The sequence below is a fragment of the Asterias rubens genome, chromosome 16 (assembly GCF_902459465.1).
Source record: "Asterias rubens chromosome 16, eAstRub1.3, whole genome shotgun sequence".
NCBI lineage: Eukaryota > Metazoa > Echinodermata > Asteroidea > Forcipulatida > Asteriidae > Asterias > Asterias rubens.
In genome coordinates, this window is record NC_047077.1 from 11,373,908 (window position 1) to 11,391,160 (window position 17,253).

The 17,253-nt window shown below is 38.2% G+C and overlaps 2 protein-coding genes across 2 annotated transcripts in view; both read left to right on the plus strand.

Annotated features, from left to right (window-relative positions):
• LOC117301154 (phosphatidylinositol 4-kinase beta-like) overlaps positions 1-8,140 on the plus strand; it is a 33,146-nt gene extending 25,006 nt beyond the window's left edge. The window contains exon 15 of the mRNA XM_033785050.1: positions 4,768-8,140. Within this exon, the coding sequence (XP_033640941.1) occupies positions 4,768-4,955 (188 nt within the window). The 3' untranslated portion in view covers positions 4,956-8,140. The remainder of the gene's footprint in view (positions 1-4,767) is intronic.
• Positions 8,141-10,617: 2,477 nt separating this feature from the next.
• Positions 10,618-13,114, plus strand: LOC117301043 (Bloom syndrome protein homolog). The gene is made up of 2 exons (XM_033784926.1): positions 10,618-10,796; positions 11,751-13,114. The coding sequence occupies exon 2, from the start codon at positions 11,847-11,849 to the stop codon at positions 13,020-13,022; it is 1,176 nt and encodes a 391-aa protein (XP_033640817.1). The 5' UTR covers positions 10,618-10,796; positions 11,751-11,846; the 3' UTR covers positions 13,023-13,114.
• The last annotated feature ends 4,139 nt before the right edge of the window (positions 13,115-17,253 follow it).

The following is a 17,253-nucleotide window of genomic DNA, read 5'->3' on the forward strand; positions in this document are numbered from 1 at the left end:
AGATAAACTGGTTCAACTAGTAGAGGTCTTGCAGTCAGGTGAGTTCATTAAACACTTTACTAGTAATTGGTTTAGGACTGTTAGCTGCCAGGAAACACCAAGATAAACTGGTTCAACTAGTAGAAGTCTTGCAGTCAAGTGAGTTCATTAAACACTTAACTAGTAATTGGTTTAGGACTGTTAGCTGCCAGGAAACACCAAGATAAACTGGTTCAACTAGTAGAAGTCTTGCAGTCAAGTGAGTTCATTAAACACTTAACTAGTAATTGGTTTAGGACTGTTAGCTGCCAGGAAACACCAAGATAAACTGGTTCAACTAGTAGAGGTCTTGCAGTCAGGTGAGTTCATTAAACACTTTACTAGTAATTGGTTTAGGACTGATAGCTGCCAGGAAACACCAAGATAAACTGGTTCAACTAGTAGAGGTCTTGCAGTCAGGTGAGTTCATTAAACACTTTACTAGTAATTGGTTTAGGACTGTTAGCTGCCAGGAAACACCAAGATAAACTGGTTCAACTAGTAGAAGTCTTGCAGTCAAGTGAGTTCATTAAACACTTAACTAGTAATTGGTTTAGGACTGTTAGCTGCCAGGAAACACCAAGATAAACTGGTTCAACTAGTAGAGGTCTTGCAGTCAGGTGAGTTCATTAAACACTTTACTAGTAATTGGTTTAGGACTGTTAGCTGCCAGGAAACACCAAGATAAACTGGTTCAACTAGTAGAGGTCTTGCAGTCAAGTGAGTTCATTAAACACTTTACTAGTAATTGGTTTAGGACTGTTAGCTGCCAGGAAACACCAAGATAAACTGGTTCAACTAGTAGAAGTCTTGCAGTCAGGTGAGTTCATTAAACACTTTACTAGTAATTGGTTTAGGACTGTTAGCTGCCAGGAAACACCAAGATAAACTGGTTCAACTAGTAGAGGTCTTGCAGTCAAGTGAGTTCATTAAACACTTCACTAGTAATTGGTTTAGGACTGTTAGCTGCCAGGAAACACCAAGATAAACTGGTTCAACTAGTAGAGGTCTTGCAGTCAGGTGAGTTCATTGACCACCTTTCTAGCATTGTGCCTTAATTTTGACCGAGTGAGGGCGCTCTCAATAGCATTTTTATCACTTCCCGGGGTATAGGCGATTCGTCCTGCACAGTTTTAAAGGCGTTCTGTCACTTTTGTTGCGCTGTAGTTTAAAGTTGCTTTAAAGGTGCATTATAACGACTTCTTTAAATATCTTTTTGGCCATGATGGATGAAGATGTCTGTGGTGGTAATGTGTTCCAATCTGTAATAACTCTTTGGGGGTATGAATGAATATTTCCCTGGTAGTGATTGAGACCGCCCTCACGCGGTCAACATTATGGCGCGGTGGTTTATGTAATTACTCAAAATAATTGTTAATATTTATAAACAATTGTCATAATTTGTATCTGCAATTTGACTTCCAAAATGACAAGTGTGGTAGACAGGATCGCATATGACATCGATACAGGAGGTCAATACGTGTGATTTTACGCAGGTGAGACTCTGGAACTCACTTCCGGAATACCTCAGACAAATACTCAACATCCAGCAGAAGTTAAAACACACTTGTTCATGCTTGCTTTCCAACATCTTGACAAAACATTACCTTAATCTTTTTCTTCTTCCTGACCAGTGCCTGTGAATATTTTTTTAGTAAAGTGCGCCTTATTAATGCAGTAGTTTATTATTATTATTATTATTATTATTATTATTATTAGCTGTTCCGACCTACCGTCGGAACAGGTATTGTTTTCGTCGAGATTTTTATTATTTTTATTATTATTATTATTATTATTATTATTATTATTATTATCAGCCCTGATACTTCACGACGGCAACGACGGCAATTGCCGTCGTTGCCGCAATGCCCTTCAAAAAACCAATTTTTCACGGCAATGATTGCCGTGCCCTTTTCTCATCATTGCCGCCGTGCCCTTCCTCCCGAAAACAAATTATATTCAACGTTGTCAAAGTTCGAAAATAAGCCAAAAAGGCCCGATGTCTGTGTAACTTTCACGCAACGAAATAAACCCCAATTTCACGCACGTAAGGCACAACAGCAGATTTCAGGCCCGTTAGTCGTTGTTCTTTGCGTGCGACAAAAAAATATACTCGAAACATCGAACGCTAGAGGGCGTTTCGGAACAGAGCGATAGCGTGAGAGTAAACGCCCTCTAGTGGTAAAATTACGCGAACCAACGCTAAACGCCTTGAGAAAAAGACTCGACGTGCCTTTGCATGCTGGGATAGTGGTTTTCCCCATGCTTGGTACATGTGATGTACCATCATGTACAGCATAGTCGTCGCGCACCGCATGCATTTATTCTGTCAACATCGTGTCAAAATGGAGCAGTTACGTGGGAATTTTAGCGTCTCTACGAAAAACTACACAACGTGCATGACCAATAGTAGGATTACGTATGAACAAAAATTATTTAGGAATTGTGCATTGTAAGTAGTTGTTCTTTATTTTGTTGAATTAGATGAATGCTTTCTTTTTTCATCGGGTAACAGTTAGAAAATGGAAAAATTGGAAGAACTATTTTTTATAGGCAACTCGGAGGTTTTTTTTCAAACTGCCGTCGTGCCCTTCGCAACTTTTTATGATTGCCGTGATGCCCTTCCAAATTTTTGAAAATTGCCTTGGTGCCCTAAATTTTTACAAAAAGTCAAGGCAAAACTGCCGTGCCCCTTAAAAGCCGAAGTATCAGGGCTGTATTATTATTATTATTATTATTCTTTTTTTCCGCCAAAACCCCATAGCATTTGTACACGCTCTTTATTTAAGTCTATTCTCCTAGACCATAAGTTCAAAAGAGTGAAATCATATACCAAATTGAAGCTTAGAACATAAGCTTTACTCTAAACGTAAACAAAATTAAAAATCTTAATTAATTAGCCACGTAATCTTCATTTGAACATAACTGGATGCAGTCGCTTCCATGTTATTGTTAAATATTCTCTTTGGTAAATGCCATACAGTATGTACCTATCATGAGTTGTGACTTCTTGAGATGAGTCTACGCGTTTGAATATAACTGGATGCAGTCCCTTCCATGTTATTGTTAAACATTCTCTATGGTAAATGCAATTCAGTATGTACCTATCATGAGTTGTGACTTCTTGAGAGGAGTCTACTCAAGTCTCCTTTTCTTGTTTTTCTACTTACGTTCTGGACCACAGCGAAGTGTCTTTTTATTCGTTTCCTAACCGAGTTCTGGACCAATATACTTTGCACACGAATGTGTAGGGTTTTCGTTTAATGAACGTGCGTACATAAATAGGGGTTTTTGACGACGACGACATACCATGGTGTCCACAGAATTACACTAAACTTCAACAGTTTGAAGATAATGACAGTTGAAAGCTTCCCTTAAAATATTACTTGCTGTGGTGTTGTAGTTTTTGAGAAATGAGTGAAAAAATGTCAAATTTAGACTCAGAGGTGGCGTCCTCCGTGGACGAACGTGCGTAATTGAATAGGGGTTTTTGACGACGACGACGTCCTCGTAAAAAAAACCTAAAGGCATCTAATACTACATTTCAACCCTACTTAATAGTTAAAGGCGTTAGCAGTTCATATTTAGTGACAATGTTCGCAAAATCATGACACGAGAATTATTTCGCCGGATCATAATCCCCTTTGTTGATATATATACATGTAAACCCTCGAGCAATGCATTGGCCCTCATAGCCTAGTGGTTAACAGTCGCGCTTTCAATACTAACTATCCCATGTGTGAGTTCGAATCTACCAAGGGAATAATATTTTTTTTATCCCCCAAAACTAAAAAAAATATTTCTTTTTGCAATATTTAAGTTAGATTCTTACCTTTATATTGATAGTGTTGCCTTTTCTTTTTCTCAATTGTTAGCCCAACATAACATGTGTGCATGCATGACACGATGATGTTTGTAAGCGGAAAATGGTGATCATAAGCGCAGAGTTTGGTGGTTAAGAGTTCTGTGAAATCAAATCGTACTAGATCAAACATCAAACCACCGACCCCCCAAAAATGTTAAAAATCGTAATTAATTACCCACGTGACCCATATTTGCATATTTAATTGGGAAATCTTTGTAGCACCATATCTCAAGAAGTAAACTGCCCTTTTTTAGACTATTTGTAGTTAAAGACTCCTTGGGGATTGGAGATTAATTTTACAAAACCGTGACCTCAAGTTGACCTCTACTTCCGGGTCAACCGGAAGTGGGACCATATCTCAAGTACTATACAACTGATTTTTAAACTTTCTTTAGTTTTAGACCCCTTAGGCATTATAAATAAACTTTGAAAAACCGTGACCTCAAGTTGACCTCTACTTCCGGGTCAACCGGAAGTGGGACCATATCTCAAGAAGTAAACGTCCAATTTTCAGACTGTTTCCAGTTTTAGACCCCTTAGGAGTTATTGAAAAGCCGTGACCTCAAGTTGACCTCTACTTCCGGGTCAATATCGATTTTTCAAACTTTTTTCAGTTAGAGACTCCTTGGGCATTGGAGATTAGCCTTAGGTTACCGTGACCCCATGTCGACCTCTACTTCCGGGTTAACCGGAAGTGGCACGATAACTCAAGAAACTATTCAACATTTTCTACTCTTGTTTTCAGTTATAGACTCCTTGGTCGTTTTAGCACATAATCCAAGCAAAAGAACACGGAACAGCTTTGTGTTTGTTCACAAACACCTAATGTCTAGTTACTATTATTATTGAATAACCGTAACCCTTTGACCCTTAACCCTTGACAGGTTCCCAGTTGACGTGTTTCAAGCAAGGAGCGAGTACAGTCCGAGCCTTCCGAGATCGATTTCACATCAATCTGACTGAGGAACAGCTTCAACTATGGACTCAGAACATGGTGGAGTCCAGCATGCATTCACTCACCACTAGACTGTATGATGGATTCCAATATCTCACCAACGGAATCTTCATATGAGTGTCTAGGAATGACCCGGTGAATCATCATTGGGCATGTATGCTTTGTTTTTTGAAGGGCAAGGGCACCAATGCATTTTTCCTCGGAAAGGGGAAATGAGGAAATTGTAAATTTCTACTGAAGCATTTCGAGGCCACCAAGGCAATGACCAGGGGGCATGGAGGCAACCAGTGGACGCCCCAAACCACTTACTCTTAGCATGACGCCTGGCACACTAATCTTATCAGAGTCGAAACATTTGGGAGTTGAGTTTCCATACAGTGGGATATTTTGATAGATTTGGCAGTGTACGCCCAAACCAACTACTCTTAGCATGAAGGATGACACACTAATCTTATCAGAGTCAAAACATTTGGGAGTTGGGTTTCCATAGAGTGGGATATTTTGATGGATTTGGCAGTGTACCCCCAAACCACCCACTATTAGCATGACACCTGGCACATCAATCTTATCTGAGTCAAAACATTTGGGAGTTGGGTTGCCATAGAGTGAGAAATTTTGATGGATTTGGCAGTGTATGCCCAAACCAACTACTCTTAGCATGAAGGATGACACACTGATCTTATCAGAGTCCAAACATTTGGGAGTTGGATTTCCATAGAGTGGGATATTTTGATGGATTTGGCAGTGTACCCCCAAACCACCCACTATTAGTATGACACAAGGCACACTAATCTTATCAGAGTCAAAACATTTGGGAGTTGGGTTTACATAGAGTGGGATATTTTGATGGATTTGTGATACTGAACCCTCTAACTGCCTTTTCTTAGCTTGAGAACTGCCTATTCTTAGCTTGAGGCCTAGCTGGCACATTTTTGTGTTGAAATGTTGAGTTCCTGTAAATTGGAGCATTTTGATGGAATTAGGGCCGTGCCGGGACACTTTCAAAGTTAACTTCCTCTTTAATCATGAATATTCATGTATTGTAAATAACTAGCATATTAATAACAATTAATTTGCATGTGTATACAGTGTATAGAATGTACAGATATACAGCTACTGATATTTTATATGATGTTATAGGACCCTGTTGGCAATGGGCAGATGATCTTAGTGAATTGAATTTCTAAAAACGACTGGCTGTTTCACATCTTCTAGGGGAGTCCACAAAATGCATGGCTGTTCTAAATCCATTTTGGGTATCTAACCTCATTTATAAAGAATGCTACTTCATGTATGCATGGCTGTTCTAAATCCAGTGGGGTACGCTTCTCTTTTCTAAAATGTACGCCTTCCTGTTGTTAGTTGTAAATTGTCTGTTAATGGCTTTTCTCAATCCAGAGGGGGGTAGTTTTAAGAGGGTTGCAGGAGTGAGTGGATTTAAGAATTGACATGACCACCATGCATTTCAAAATCTGTTATTTATTCTGCAAATAATAAACAAAAGAGGGGAACATCAAACCTGGGCCCATGTTCATAGAGCTGTTTACGTATAAAAAGTAGCCAAGCAAAGCAATATTATGCTTACCAGATTAAGGTTACCAGCCAAACTACCATGTCACATGTACAATTTGTGATTGGTATCCTGCTCATTTCTGCTAAAACAGACAATACAATTTGGTCCCTTTACTGGGGTAATAAGTTGCTGACAAATGGACTCGACTCCCTCTAGAGTTTGAACTCTCCCCCGTCAACTTTGGAAGTACAATGTTCAAAAACTAAACAGTGCACTGTTGTTACTTTTCCCTCACACTGCAGTGTGAGGAAAAACTTGTTGAATTTTGTCAGTTAATTATTCGGTGTCCAGATGGGACAATAATCATCCTGTTGGTATTAAAATGTTCTTATGTCGGCATTATGGTAAAGTAACACAAAAAGTAATATAATAGTCAATTTAATTTATTTATGTATATGCTTTATTATAGGAACGGGTGTATTTTGAGAAAATTCCACTCGCAAATATTTAAGATATAACGGTCCAAGTTGATCATAATATTTGAACATTCTTGATCCGATTTAAACATTTGGACATCTGTCATTTTATGAATGCACTGTAGATTTGGTCAACTTTGTTTAATGTGTGCCTGTCACAAAAATAAATGCAAATATGTAAAAACAAATTAGTAGTTATTGTAGATGAAAATTGGCAAAAACAATGCAAGAATTTGTGTAAAGAAACTTGAACTGTGGCGATTTAGACGGAGAAACTTGTCCGTCATGATGAGTTGAGATGTTCATTTCTTCCATGTGAGGAAATGTGGGTTCAATGTCTGATGTTTAAGAATGGTATTAGCTTTTTAATCTGGGCCCAATTTCATAAAGCCTATTAGGGTAAAACAAAAAACTTGCTAAGCACAGCAGAAATCTTGCTTAACAGAAACTGGTGACCAGCCAAAATTCCACAATGTTTACACTGTTGCAACTGGTGGCTGGTGCCCTGCTAATGATTTGCTTTTAAACAAAGACATTTGCTTAGCAGTCTTTTCTGCTTAACAGCTTTATGAAATTGGTCACAGGTCTCATGTTGAGTGGGTCCAAACTTGCCCTAGGCTAGGTTTTCACTAAGCACTTAGATTCATCTTAAGATGAGTTGTTATTATTACCATAGTGATTTGTACAGACAATACATTTTGCTTAGTCATTTAAGATCAATCTCGGTTCTTTCTGAAATCAAGCCATGAAGTCTTCTAATCTTATTAATTGGCAATTTTGTAAAGTTGGTGAAGTGCATCAATGCAAACATTGCTTGAAAGTTGGGTTAGACAACATTGCAATACCTTTTTTTTTTGAAAGCCCCTTGATAATTCCCGTTTATGCTATGTCATATTTTGATTTGATGTGACCTTAAAATGACCTCCCTGACTTTTGTGAGGGGTCGTGCGAAGGAATGACTTGAGAATGGTTTCAAAATGACCTTGGAGTTGTGATATAGATCAAGGAGGAGTAGACCTGGGTGTATGTGGTCTGAGAATTGCATGTTAATGATTGTCAGGAAAGTGACCCAGGTGGTATGACCTTAAACTGACCTCTGACCTCTAATGATTAGTCTCCTTATGGCCCATCCTTTCTGGTGTGTATTTGTGTTGTGTTTGATAAGTTGGCCCATATTGGAGACTACTTCAGTGGGGGTGTGTTTAGTAGAAACCTTGATCTAGCTGCGGCCATTTTGTTTTTCTCTCTAACCAAAACGAGGCTGAGGAAAAAATAGTCGGGTCCTTATTTGGTACATTGATCCATGTCTGAGATTGCAGACACATGCTCATTTTCATAGCGCTGCTTAGCGGCCGATTTTGTGCTTACTGTGTGATTTCCATTTCATAGCGCTGCTAACAGTAAGCACACGTGGCATGCTAACCTTCCGATGCTAACCTTCCGAAAATAAATGACGTCACAATGCAAGTCCACGGTGAACCTTTAAGATGGCCGCCTAATTTCCAAATTAACCTGTGAAATACGGTTACACCTTAGCAAATTGTTCTGCTACAGTAAGCACGAAAATTTGCTTACAGTAAGCACGAAAATTTGCTTACCGTTAAAGCAGTGCTGTGAAATTGGACAATTTAACTAGACTTAGGTGGTTGCAGCTATATTAAGGTCTTTTTGCATGATATAAAAAAAGCAAGTGCATGATTTGTGATATTGTTGTAGGATTTCTGGAGAGTGGGAAATCATTTTCCAAAGTATGGAATTATAATTTATTTAGGCTTATGTTAAAAATCTGCAATCTTGTGCTCCGATTGGTCGAGTGTAATTAATTATATTTATCATTTATTTTGTCATAGTGTTATTTTATTTGTGAAACCAGCACAGCTTCATTATTTTCAAACGCTAACCAACACTGTTTCCTTAAATTTGTATTCTTTGCAAACATCAGAACTGTTGCCCCAAACTTCGCTTTGCACTACACTTTGCAATTTGTTTGAAGTTCCAGAAGCTGGTATAAAACAGAGAGATGGTCACCAGCCAAAACGCCAAATAGTTTAAATTTTTCTAACTGGTACCTACCTACTTATTGGCTTAGAAAGAAATTGTTCTAAGCTTTAAAAAATGGTTTTGGTGTTGCTTATAGTTTGAAATGATCAGTAAGCTTTTGAGCTGAATACATGCTGAGCACACTTATTTCTAAGCAAAATGTTGGCAGGCCACCAGTACCAGTGACAAAGACAACTTCAATGATGTTTTACTTTTTTGCTAAGCATGATTTTCCCAATGATAAGCAACTGTTGTGCTTATGAGCTTAGTATGTTGTCAACTGATTTAAAAGACCACACTCAATTCACTCAATCATGGTTTATTTTGTAGTTTGTGAATTAATGTATCGCTTGTATAGCATGTACATGTAATGCTATTTTGGTAAGCCTCCAGTATGTACAAAAGTGCATTTTTTGTAATAATAAAATTATTGAAAGTATTAGAAATTGTACATTTGGATTCATTTATTTCTGGCCTTGAACTGAATCGCTTTAAATTTCTAGGGTTCGGTTAGGTTTGATGGCCTAGTACCCCCTCTTTAAATTTCATGGTTAGGGTTGGTGGCCACTCCCCCCACCTTCATGAGTACCCACCCCCTTATTTCTTGGTAAGGGCCGGTCGGGTTGCAAAATTATTTTTTCCAGGATGGTAAATGCCATTAGATTTGCATACACGCTCCCATTGGCTGCCATGCACTTGACGCTGAATTATCCATCAGTGGGAATACGTGTACAATTGGCCTTTACCATCCTGGGAAAAAAAATCGCGGCCGGGTTGGCTTACCCCCTCTTTTAATTTGTTGGGTTATAGACAATGGACAATATTGGTAATTGTCAAAGACCAGTCTTCTCACTTGGTGAATCTTAACATAATATGCACAAAATAACAAACCTGTAAAATTTTGAGCTCAATCGGTCATCGAAGTTGCGGGATAATAATGAAAGAAGAAACACCCTTGTCACACGGAGTCTTGTGCTTTAGTTTCAGATGGTTGATTTCGAGACCTCAAGTTCTAAATCTGAGGTCTCGAAATCAAATTCGTGGAAAACTACTTCTTTCTCGAAAAGGAGCCATTTCTCACAATGTTTTATACTATTAATCTCTCCCCATAACTCGTTACCAAGTAAGGTTTTATGCTAATTTTTATGTTGAGTAATTACCAATGTCCACTGCCTTTAAGTGGCAATGGCCAACCCCTTCTTTAAATTTCTCGGTTACGATCACCATTCTCCCTATACATAAGTACATACGAGCGCCAAATTTCTGGACTAGAAGTGACACTTTAACTTTTCACCCTAAGAAGGATCGGAACTTTGAGAAAATAGTGAATTTCTGACCCCTCTCAAAATTGCTAACTTCTGCGGTCAATTTTTGCGCACACCCCACTTGAGTGGTCTGGTGCTAATTTGAACTCCCTCACTGCTATATCTTGGGTGTAATTGAGGATTTTTTTGTCAAAAGGATGACGTCATTGTTTACTTTGAGAGAACAAAAATTCCCCAAATCTTTCGATTTGGGCCAAGTGAAAAAATACACGCTCAGTTTGTAAATCGCCACAGCGCCCTCATACGGTATGATTTAACCAACTTGCACCTTTCAACCAATCAGCGCGCGATCAAGGTGACCCCCCCCCCCATAGAGTCCCCGACTGGTGTGTGTCAGAATGTAGGGTCATGTTTACACATTCGTCCATGCTGTTAGTGTTAGTGTTATCACATGGCTGCCAGTTTATGTCGATCATAGAGTAAGGGTTATGTGTAACTGTAAGAGCGATTTTCACGAGAAAAGAAGAATTGCCTGTGTGTTTTGAATGATTTGATAAATAACTTCGTCTCTGAATATAGCCGGGATAGATTCAGTCGTCATAGTTGGTGGATTCAAAGACGAATAACTCAACTGAGGAAGATTGCATTGGCAAACAATTCCGACGTAAGTCCTTTTCTTACTTGCAGCCAGCCCTTTTTCCATACATAGCAAAGGACAAGCTGAGAATTTCCGCACTTGGACTCGGCGCGCGTACTGTCGTCGTGTATGCGGCTATTCATCGACGAGAGTCATTTTATCACAACGAAGTGGTGAGTCGAGGGAATCACATTTGTTGTTTTCTTTCTGTGTAAATATACTGACACTTTTTTACTGGCATTTCGTTCAATCTTTTTAGAAAAACTAATACTGCTTTGCTCCCGTCTTGATTTTTATGCAAAAAAATTGTTAAATGATAATGGAATAATGGCCTGTTTTTCGACCCCAGCACAGTTAGTCTTTCCATGCTTTCCCCATGGTCTTTCTAGATCGAAGGCTGAATAATGACAACATACTAATAATAATAATAATAATAATAATAATAATAAAAAAGTGCATCACAAACAGAGTCCTTATGCGCTGTCCTGTGACTGTGTCAATTGAGGTTGAGAACATACAAACAAAATTATTCAGAGTTTAACCAATGAGTTTTATTTTGAGAAGGCGGCGTTTAAGTTGATCCAGAGTGTGTACATCTTTGATGTTGCACTGCAGTTATTACTTCTCTATTCTAGGAACTATAAGGCTCCCGCATAGTTTCTTGAAGTAGGGAGTTATTAAATGGACCCAGTTACTGGGCTGGGGCGCTATTACATAACCCTCCTCCCTACGGCCGAGGAGGAGGGTTACGATATATCGCAACAAGTGCGCTGTACTCTTTTTAAATTTGTTATTATTGGTAGTACATAGGTCCCATACTTCAAAACTTAACGAAGAATAAAAAGGAGTACAGCACCCAAGTAACTAACTGGGTATAGTTCTAAACTATTACATTAATTCTTCTCTGTTTACATTTATTTCTGCAGACGTGCAATTCTGAGCGTATTTTTTTTACATTTATTTTAAAAATTCTCTTTTCAGGGGCCAGTTGTCAGGAGAAACATCCACTTTCAGTAAATCATATGCAACATTGTTGGCGATCTTCTAAGTTCACTTTAGCCTGGAACTAGGATAGCTATGATGGCTGACGTGACAGATGCCACAGAAGTTCGTGAAAATTTCAAGCATGTTGTTTTGAAAACAAAACTCAAAGATGTGGAAAAGATCTTTGGCTGGCTTGCTGATGATTTGTACAGCCGAAAGGAAAAGATGGAGCGTGTTATCGTTTACTGCCAGTCTAGAGCAACTTGTGTCGAACTTTACTCTATTTTCGACAGCAAGACTCCACCTGTGGATCCGAAATTTTTCAGTATGTTTCATGAAAATACACACAGTGATGTCAAGGAAGAGGTTCAACACAGTTTTTCAGACCCCGAGGGAGCTTGTCGTATTCTCTTTGCGACAATGGACTTTGGACAGGGGACTGATATAAAAGGGACCCACAATGTTGTCGTTTTGGGTGCACCAAACGAACTTGCCGACTATGTGCAACTGAGTGGTAGAGTAGGGCATGATGGCCAACAGGGTTCATCAATCCTCATAAAGTACCGAAGACACAGACAAACACCACTTCAGAAGCAGATGGAAGAGTTCCTTGACACCTCACAATGTAGGAGAGGCGTGCTACAAGCAGCATTTCCTGTAGCCGCAGGCTCACAAGAAGTTAAAGAAATTGTGCCGCATAACTGTTGCGATAACTGCGCATCTAACTGCAACTGTGGGGATGATTCTTGCTCTGCCTGTCCAAGCTACTTGGAGGAAAACTTCATAAAGAATCTAGAGGCGGCTAACGGTTTTGAAATAGTTACTCGTTCGGTATCAGAAGACCAATGCACGTCAGTACAAAACAGTCTCCAAGAGTTAAGAGATGAACTGGTTGGACCTTGCAAGCATCTATACACTGGAGATCTAGGCTGTGGCCTGGCAACCTATACAGTAAACCAAATCTTAGATGAGCTATCTTTTTCATTTTCTTATTCACAATTCTGTGAAAGATATTTCTTTGGTACTAAAGTAATAAGAGAGCGTGTCTGGGCGATTGTTAATACCAATCTAGTCGGTTCATCACCTACAGGCAGTGCATTTGTAGCAGCTAGCAACGACGACTCTAGTGATGACGAAGATGAGGCAGACGAGGACGAATATACCAAAGCATGTTTAGGATACACTGACAGCGAGACTGACAGCGAGTGTGATAGCGAGGCTGAGAGTGATAGTGAGGCTGAGAGTGACAGCGGGGCTGAGTGTGATTGAGGCATTTCAACGTTGATCTGTGTTATTTAAAGGATTTGGGTACTTTTTCAAAATGTCCGTAGATTTACATTAAACTTACAGGGTTTGAAGATAATGATAGTGGAAAGCTTTCCTTCAAATATTACTTACTGAGGTGCTGTAGTTTTTGAGAAATTAGTAAAAAATGTCATGAAAATACGTTTGTAAATGTTAACACAGGACCTCATTCAAATAGATATAAAATAAGTTTGCAGTGTTTCAAACTGAAGAATTTGTGGCCTGTTTGATTTGAAATACTAATGGCCATCTTGGGAAAAAATATAATAATAATAAATACAAAAGGCCCTCATCCCCCTCTTTTTTGAAAAATCCGGACGATCAACTGGTATTTTTTATTATTTTGCCTTAGCCGAAGAGCCGTTTCTGGCGGGGGCGGTTCTTTGGCTAAGTCAGGGTGTAATGGCCGGTTTGTGCGCTACCGCCGCTGTACACCATAGGTTCGTAGTAGGCTCTATCTTTGGTGACTTGAATGAGCTAGTCAGTCGCGCTGTGCGTGAAAGGTAAACGAGAAATGTCTTTCACCAAGACCATTCTTCAATGAGACAACATCATGATTGTGATGCGATCAAGCTTAGAAAAGAATTGTTTGATGAAAATGTCAGTGTTTAGAAACAAGCCAAAACAGTTATTGCCAACAGGGGTGCAATTTGTAAGAATATTCTTTTTTTTTTTTGGGGGGGGGGGTAAATTTTAATTGCCAGAAAAAATATTTTATTTCTATTGTCTACTTTCTTTTCCTGATAAATAACATTAAAAAGAATTATTAAATAACATTAAAAAGAAAAATGTGCCAACTGCAAAATTTTCAGTAAAAGACCTGACTTTTGTTAAGCCCCTTTTTGTAGATTATATTCTGTCACGTCTCTTGGTGTTTCTACTTTCACAAGTTATGAACCAAAAGTCATATCAAAATGTGTTTAAATAGTATTTTTAAAGCATAGATTTTGCTCTTTTCAAATAAACATCGGCCCAGTTTCATGGAGCTGCTTGAAGCACAAAAAGTGGCTAAGCACAACAAAATTATGCTGACCAGAATAAGTCTTTGACTGGTATCCTGTGTCCAATTTCATAAAGCCTGTAAGCACAAAAATTTGCTTAGCATGTTACCAACCAAATTTTCAACTTGATTTTCAGCATTTACCTCTCGTAACCATGACTCCTTTTCAAGTAAGGTTTTATGCTAATAATTATTCTGAGTAATTACCAAAAGTGTCCACTTATTCAAATGTCTCTTGGTGTTTTTTTTATTTCACGTGTTTTGAACCAAAGGTAGTATTATCAATATGGTGTTTTAACAGTATAACGTAAACCATAGATTTTGCTCGGACCAAAGATTGATCTGAACTGCAAATCAACCGTGGTTGCTTTTAAAAGTAAAGGTCACGACACAAATCACTAAGGTATAGACTGTGCAAGTCTCGCGCAAATTGAACTTCCGGGACCAACCTTATGGAGTTTTACGTTGGGGGAGATTTTGTTTCGTCCATTACTTTAGTTTAATATAGTTTATGACCATAAAAATGACATATATTGTTAAAAATGTAATACTAATTAACAACATATGTAAAAGTAAAAATAAAGTCAACATAATAACGAAGAAAAACCGATATTTAAACTTGACCTCAGGTCAGGTTACTTATAAAAATTAAGAATTTGTGCCCATCTCTGATCACGAAACTTTTGCAGACGCTTGTTTTGGTCGCGCAGGGTTGAACGCCTTTTCATTGGTCGCTTAGGCGTCGGCTTCCTCTTTAAAATGCGTAATGCGTTTATCTAACGCCCCTGCGACCATCATGCGTCCGCGTATAAATCAGCCTTCAGTAGTTTCACATTCGGGCGTAGATTTACAAAAGGGGTTTCAAAACATTTAAGATCAAACAAACATCCTTGTCCCAGAGTTTTACTTTTGTCTATACATAGACTTTAACCGATAATTGTGTATTTGTTTAAAAAGCTAAAACTAATTTAAACAAGCTCTAATGGGAATTTTTGTTGTTCAGATTCGGCATTAAGAAAAAATTTAAGCAAAGATTTGATTCATAAAAAAATTACGTTCTTCAGTTGTCGTGTTATCTCGCTCCGGTGCGCGCGAGACTTGCACAGTCTATTACAGACAATTTGTGACCCACTCTGTGAAAATGAGTCAGATGTAGGCACTTTTAAGAATTGAGTTATATGCATCAGCAGCAGTAATTTGGTATGTGTCTAAGCTTTGGGGTGTATCACGTTGCTGAGTTACTCACGTTTGAAATTAGCCACTACACCATTTTTTGTGAAAAACGAATTACAAGTAAAATGATATTTTAGACTACCATTGTGTGCAAAAGGATACAAATTAGACATAAGTATGATCACAAAATTGTTGTTTCATAGCTTTATTGCCTAAACGTAAGTGTTCTAAAGGTTAACCATGCAACTAAAGATCTTAAAAAGAAAAGGATTTTTTTTTTTTTTTTCTTTTTATATTACAAATAAAAAAATACAATGATCCACACAAATTTGTGAATTCAATTGGTTGGTTGAAGTTGCGAAAGAAAAATGAAAAAGAAAACACACCCTTGTTGCATTACTTTGTGTGCTTCCAAAATTTGCATAATAAAAAGCTTCAGCTGAAGTCTTTCATTATTAATTGAGTGGGAAATTACCTCTTTCTCAAAAACTGTGTTGCTTCAGAGAGAGCTGTTCCTCGCAATATTTTATACTACCAACAGCTCTCCATTGCTTTGTTACCGAAGTAAGTTTTTTTTATGCTACCAATTATTTTGAGTCATTACCAATAGTGTCCAGTGTGAATAATTTGCTCTTACTATTTCCTTCTTACATATCTTTGGGGGTGGGGGTCCAGCATGAAGTGATAAATTAAACAGAAAAAGATGCCTCTTTGGGAGAACAATCTTAGGCAGATATGTTGGGGTTCAGTTTTAGAAAGATATTTTAAAAGTAGAATATAATGATCCACACAAGTATCACTCGAAATTGCATGGTTTTCGACTAACACAATCTGCCATTTATGGGAATCAAATTTTTGACCTCAAATTTTTGACTCCCATACATGGCCAACTGTGTTAGTTCGCAAAGTAAAAGGAAAACCAAGGCAAATTTTAAGGCAAATTTGTGTGGATCATTGTATTCTACTTTCAAAACATCTTTCTAACCATATAACAAATGGTTACAAACGCTTTTCAAAGACCAACTCGACCGATCCAAGGCAACGTGTTCTACGCTGCTTTAGACCTTATGCACATGACGTCATTTCAGTACGGCGCCCCCGCATTGAGGTCAAAAGGAGATTGTTCATTGGTCGATCTATGTGCGTTTTGATTGTTTCGTCACCGTTTGACCTCAAAGATGGCGGCTGGATGACGTCAATGCATAAGGTCTATACACAAGGAAGAAAGTTGGTCTTACCTATTGTATTGCCTGCTTATTAATAAAGTTCATGTTTTGTTTAACATTGAAAAGTTCTTTTCTTGTTCGTATTTTGTTGAAATAAAAACAAAATTGTACTCCTTTTTAATGAACAACAGCTTTGTCAAAGTGTTTCTTTTTTAAATGATGTTTCCTTTTATCAGTTGGTTTAGCTAAATAATTAAACACTTCAATTAGAATTTGAAGAATGAATTTTATGCGCTAATATAAACTCTAGTGCTTTTCATTTTGCAAACTATACTTTCAAATCAAATTGACTAGAATTTTTTTTAAGAATTTGGGCTGAACAGGTGGTCGCAGGTTCAAGTCCTGCTTGAGTCAATTTTACTACATTGTTCAACCATGGAGGCCATTGAACTTCATCAACCAGCATATCCATGGTTCAACCTTAATGTTTGTGAACCAAGGCAAGGCTAGTATTGAGTAGGGATTGAAGGAATGCAAAGGAGAGAAATAAATAAATAGCGGTTTTTTTTCTTTAAAAAAAATGCCGTGTTTGAACATTTTTTGCAGAAACACCTCCATTGTGGACTCCATGGTCGGTGCAGACCAAACGCTTTTTTGTGGGAAGGCACTAAAAACTAACCTCTACAGCGGTTCGGAACTTTTTGTGTGCTCTCGAAACATTCCGGCACGGTTCACGACGATCCCCCACGCAGCAGGTTTGGGGAGTTGTTACATAAGATTGGACTAACCACTAGGACCTGGTTGTTAATTATTTCATGTCTAAAAGATGCAAGTACTGCTTCAGACCTCTTTATTC

Excerpts from the sequence above, each read along its gene's own strand:
- LOC117301043 (XM_033784926.1), top strand. The coding sequence starts at position 11,847 with ATGATGGCTGACGTGACAGATGCCACAGAAGTTCGTGAAAATTTCAAG.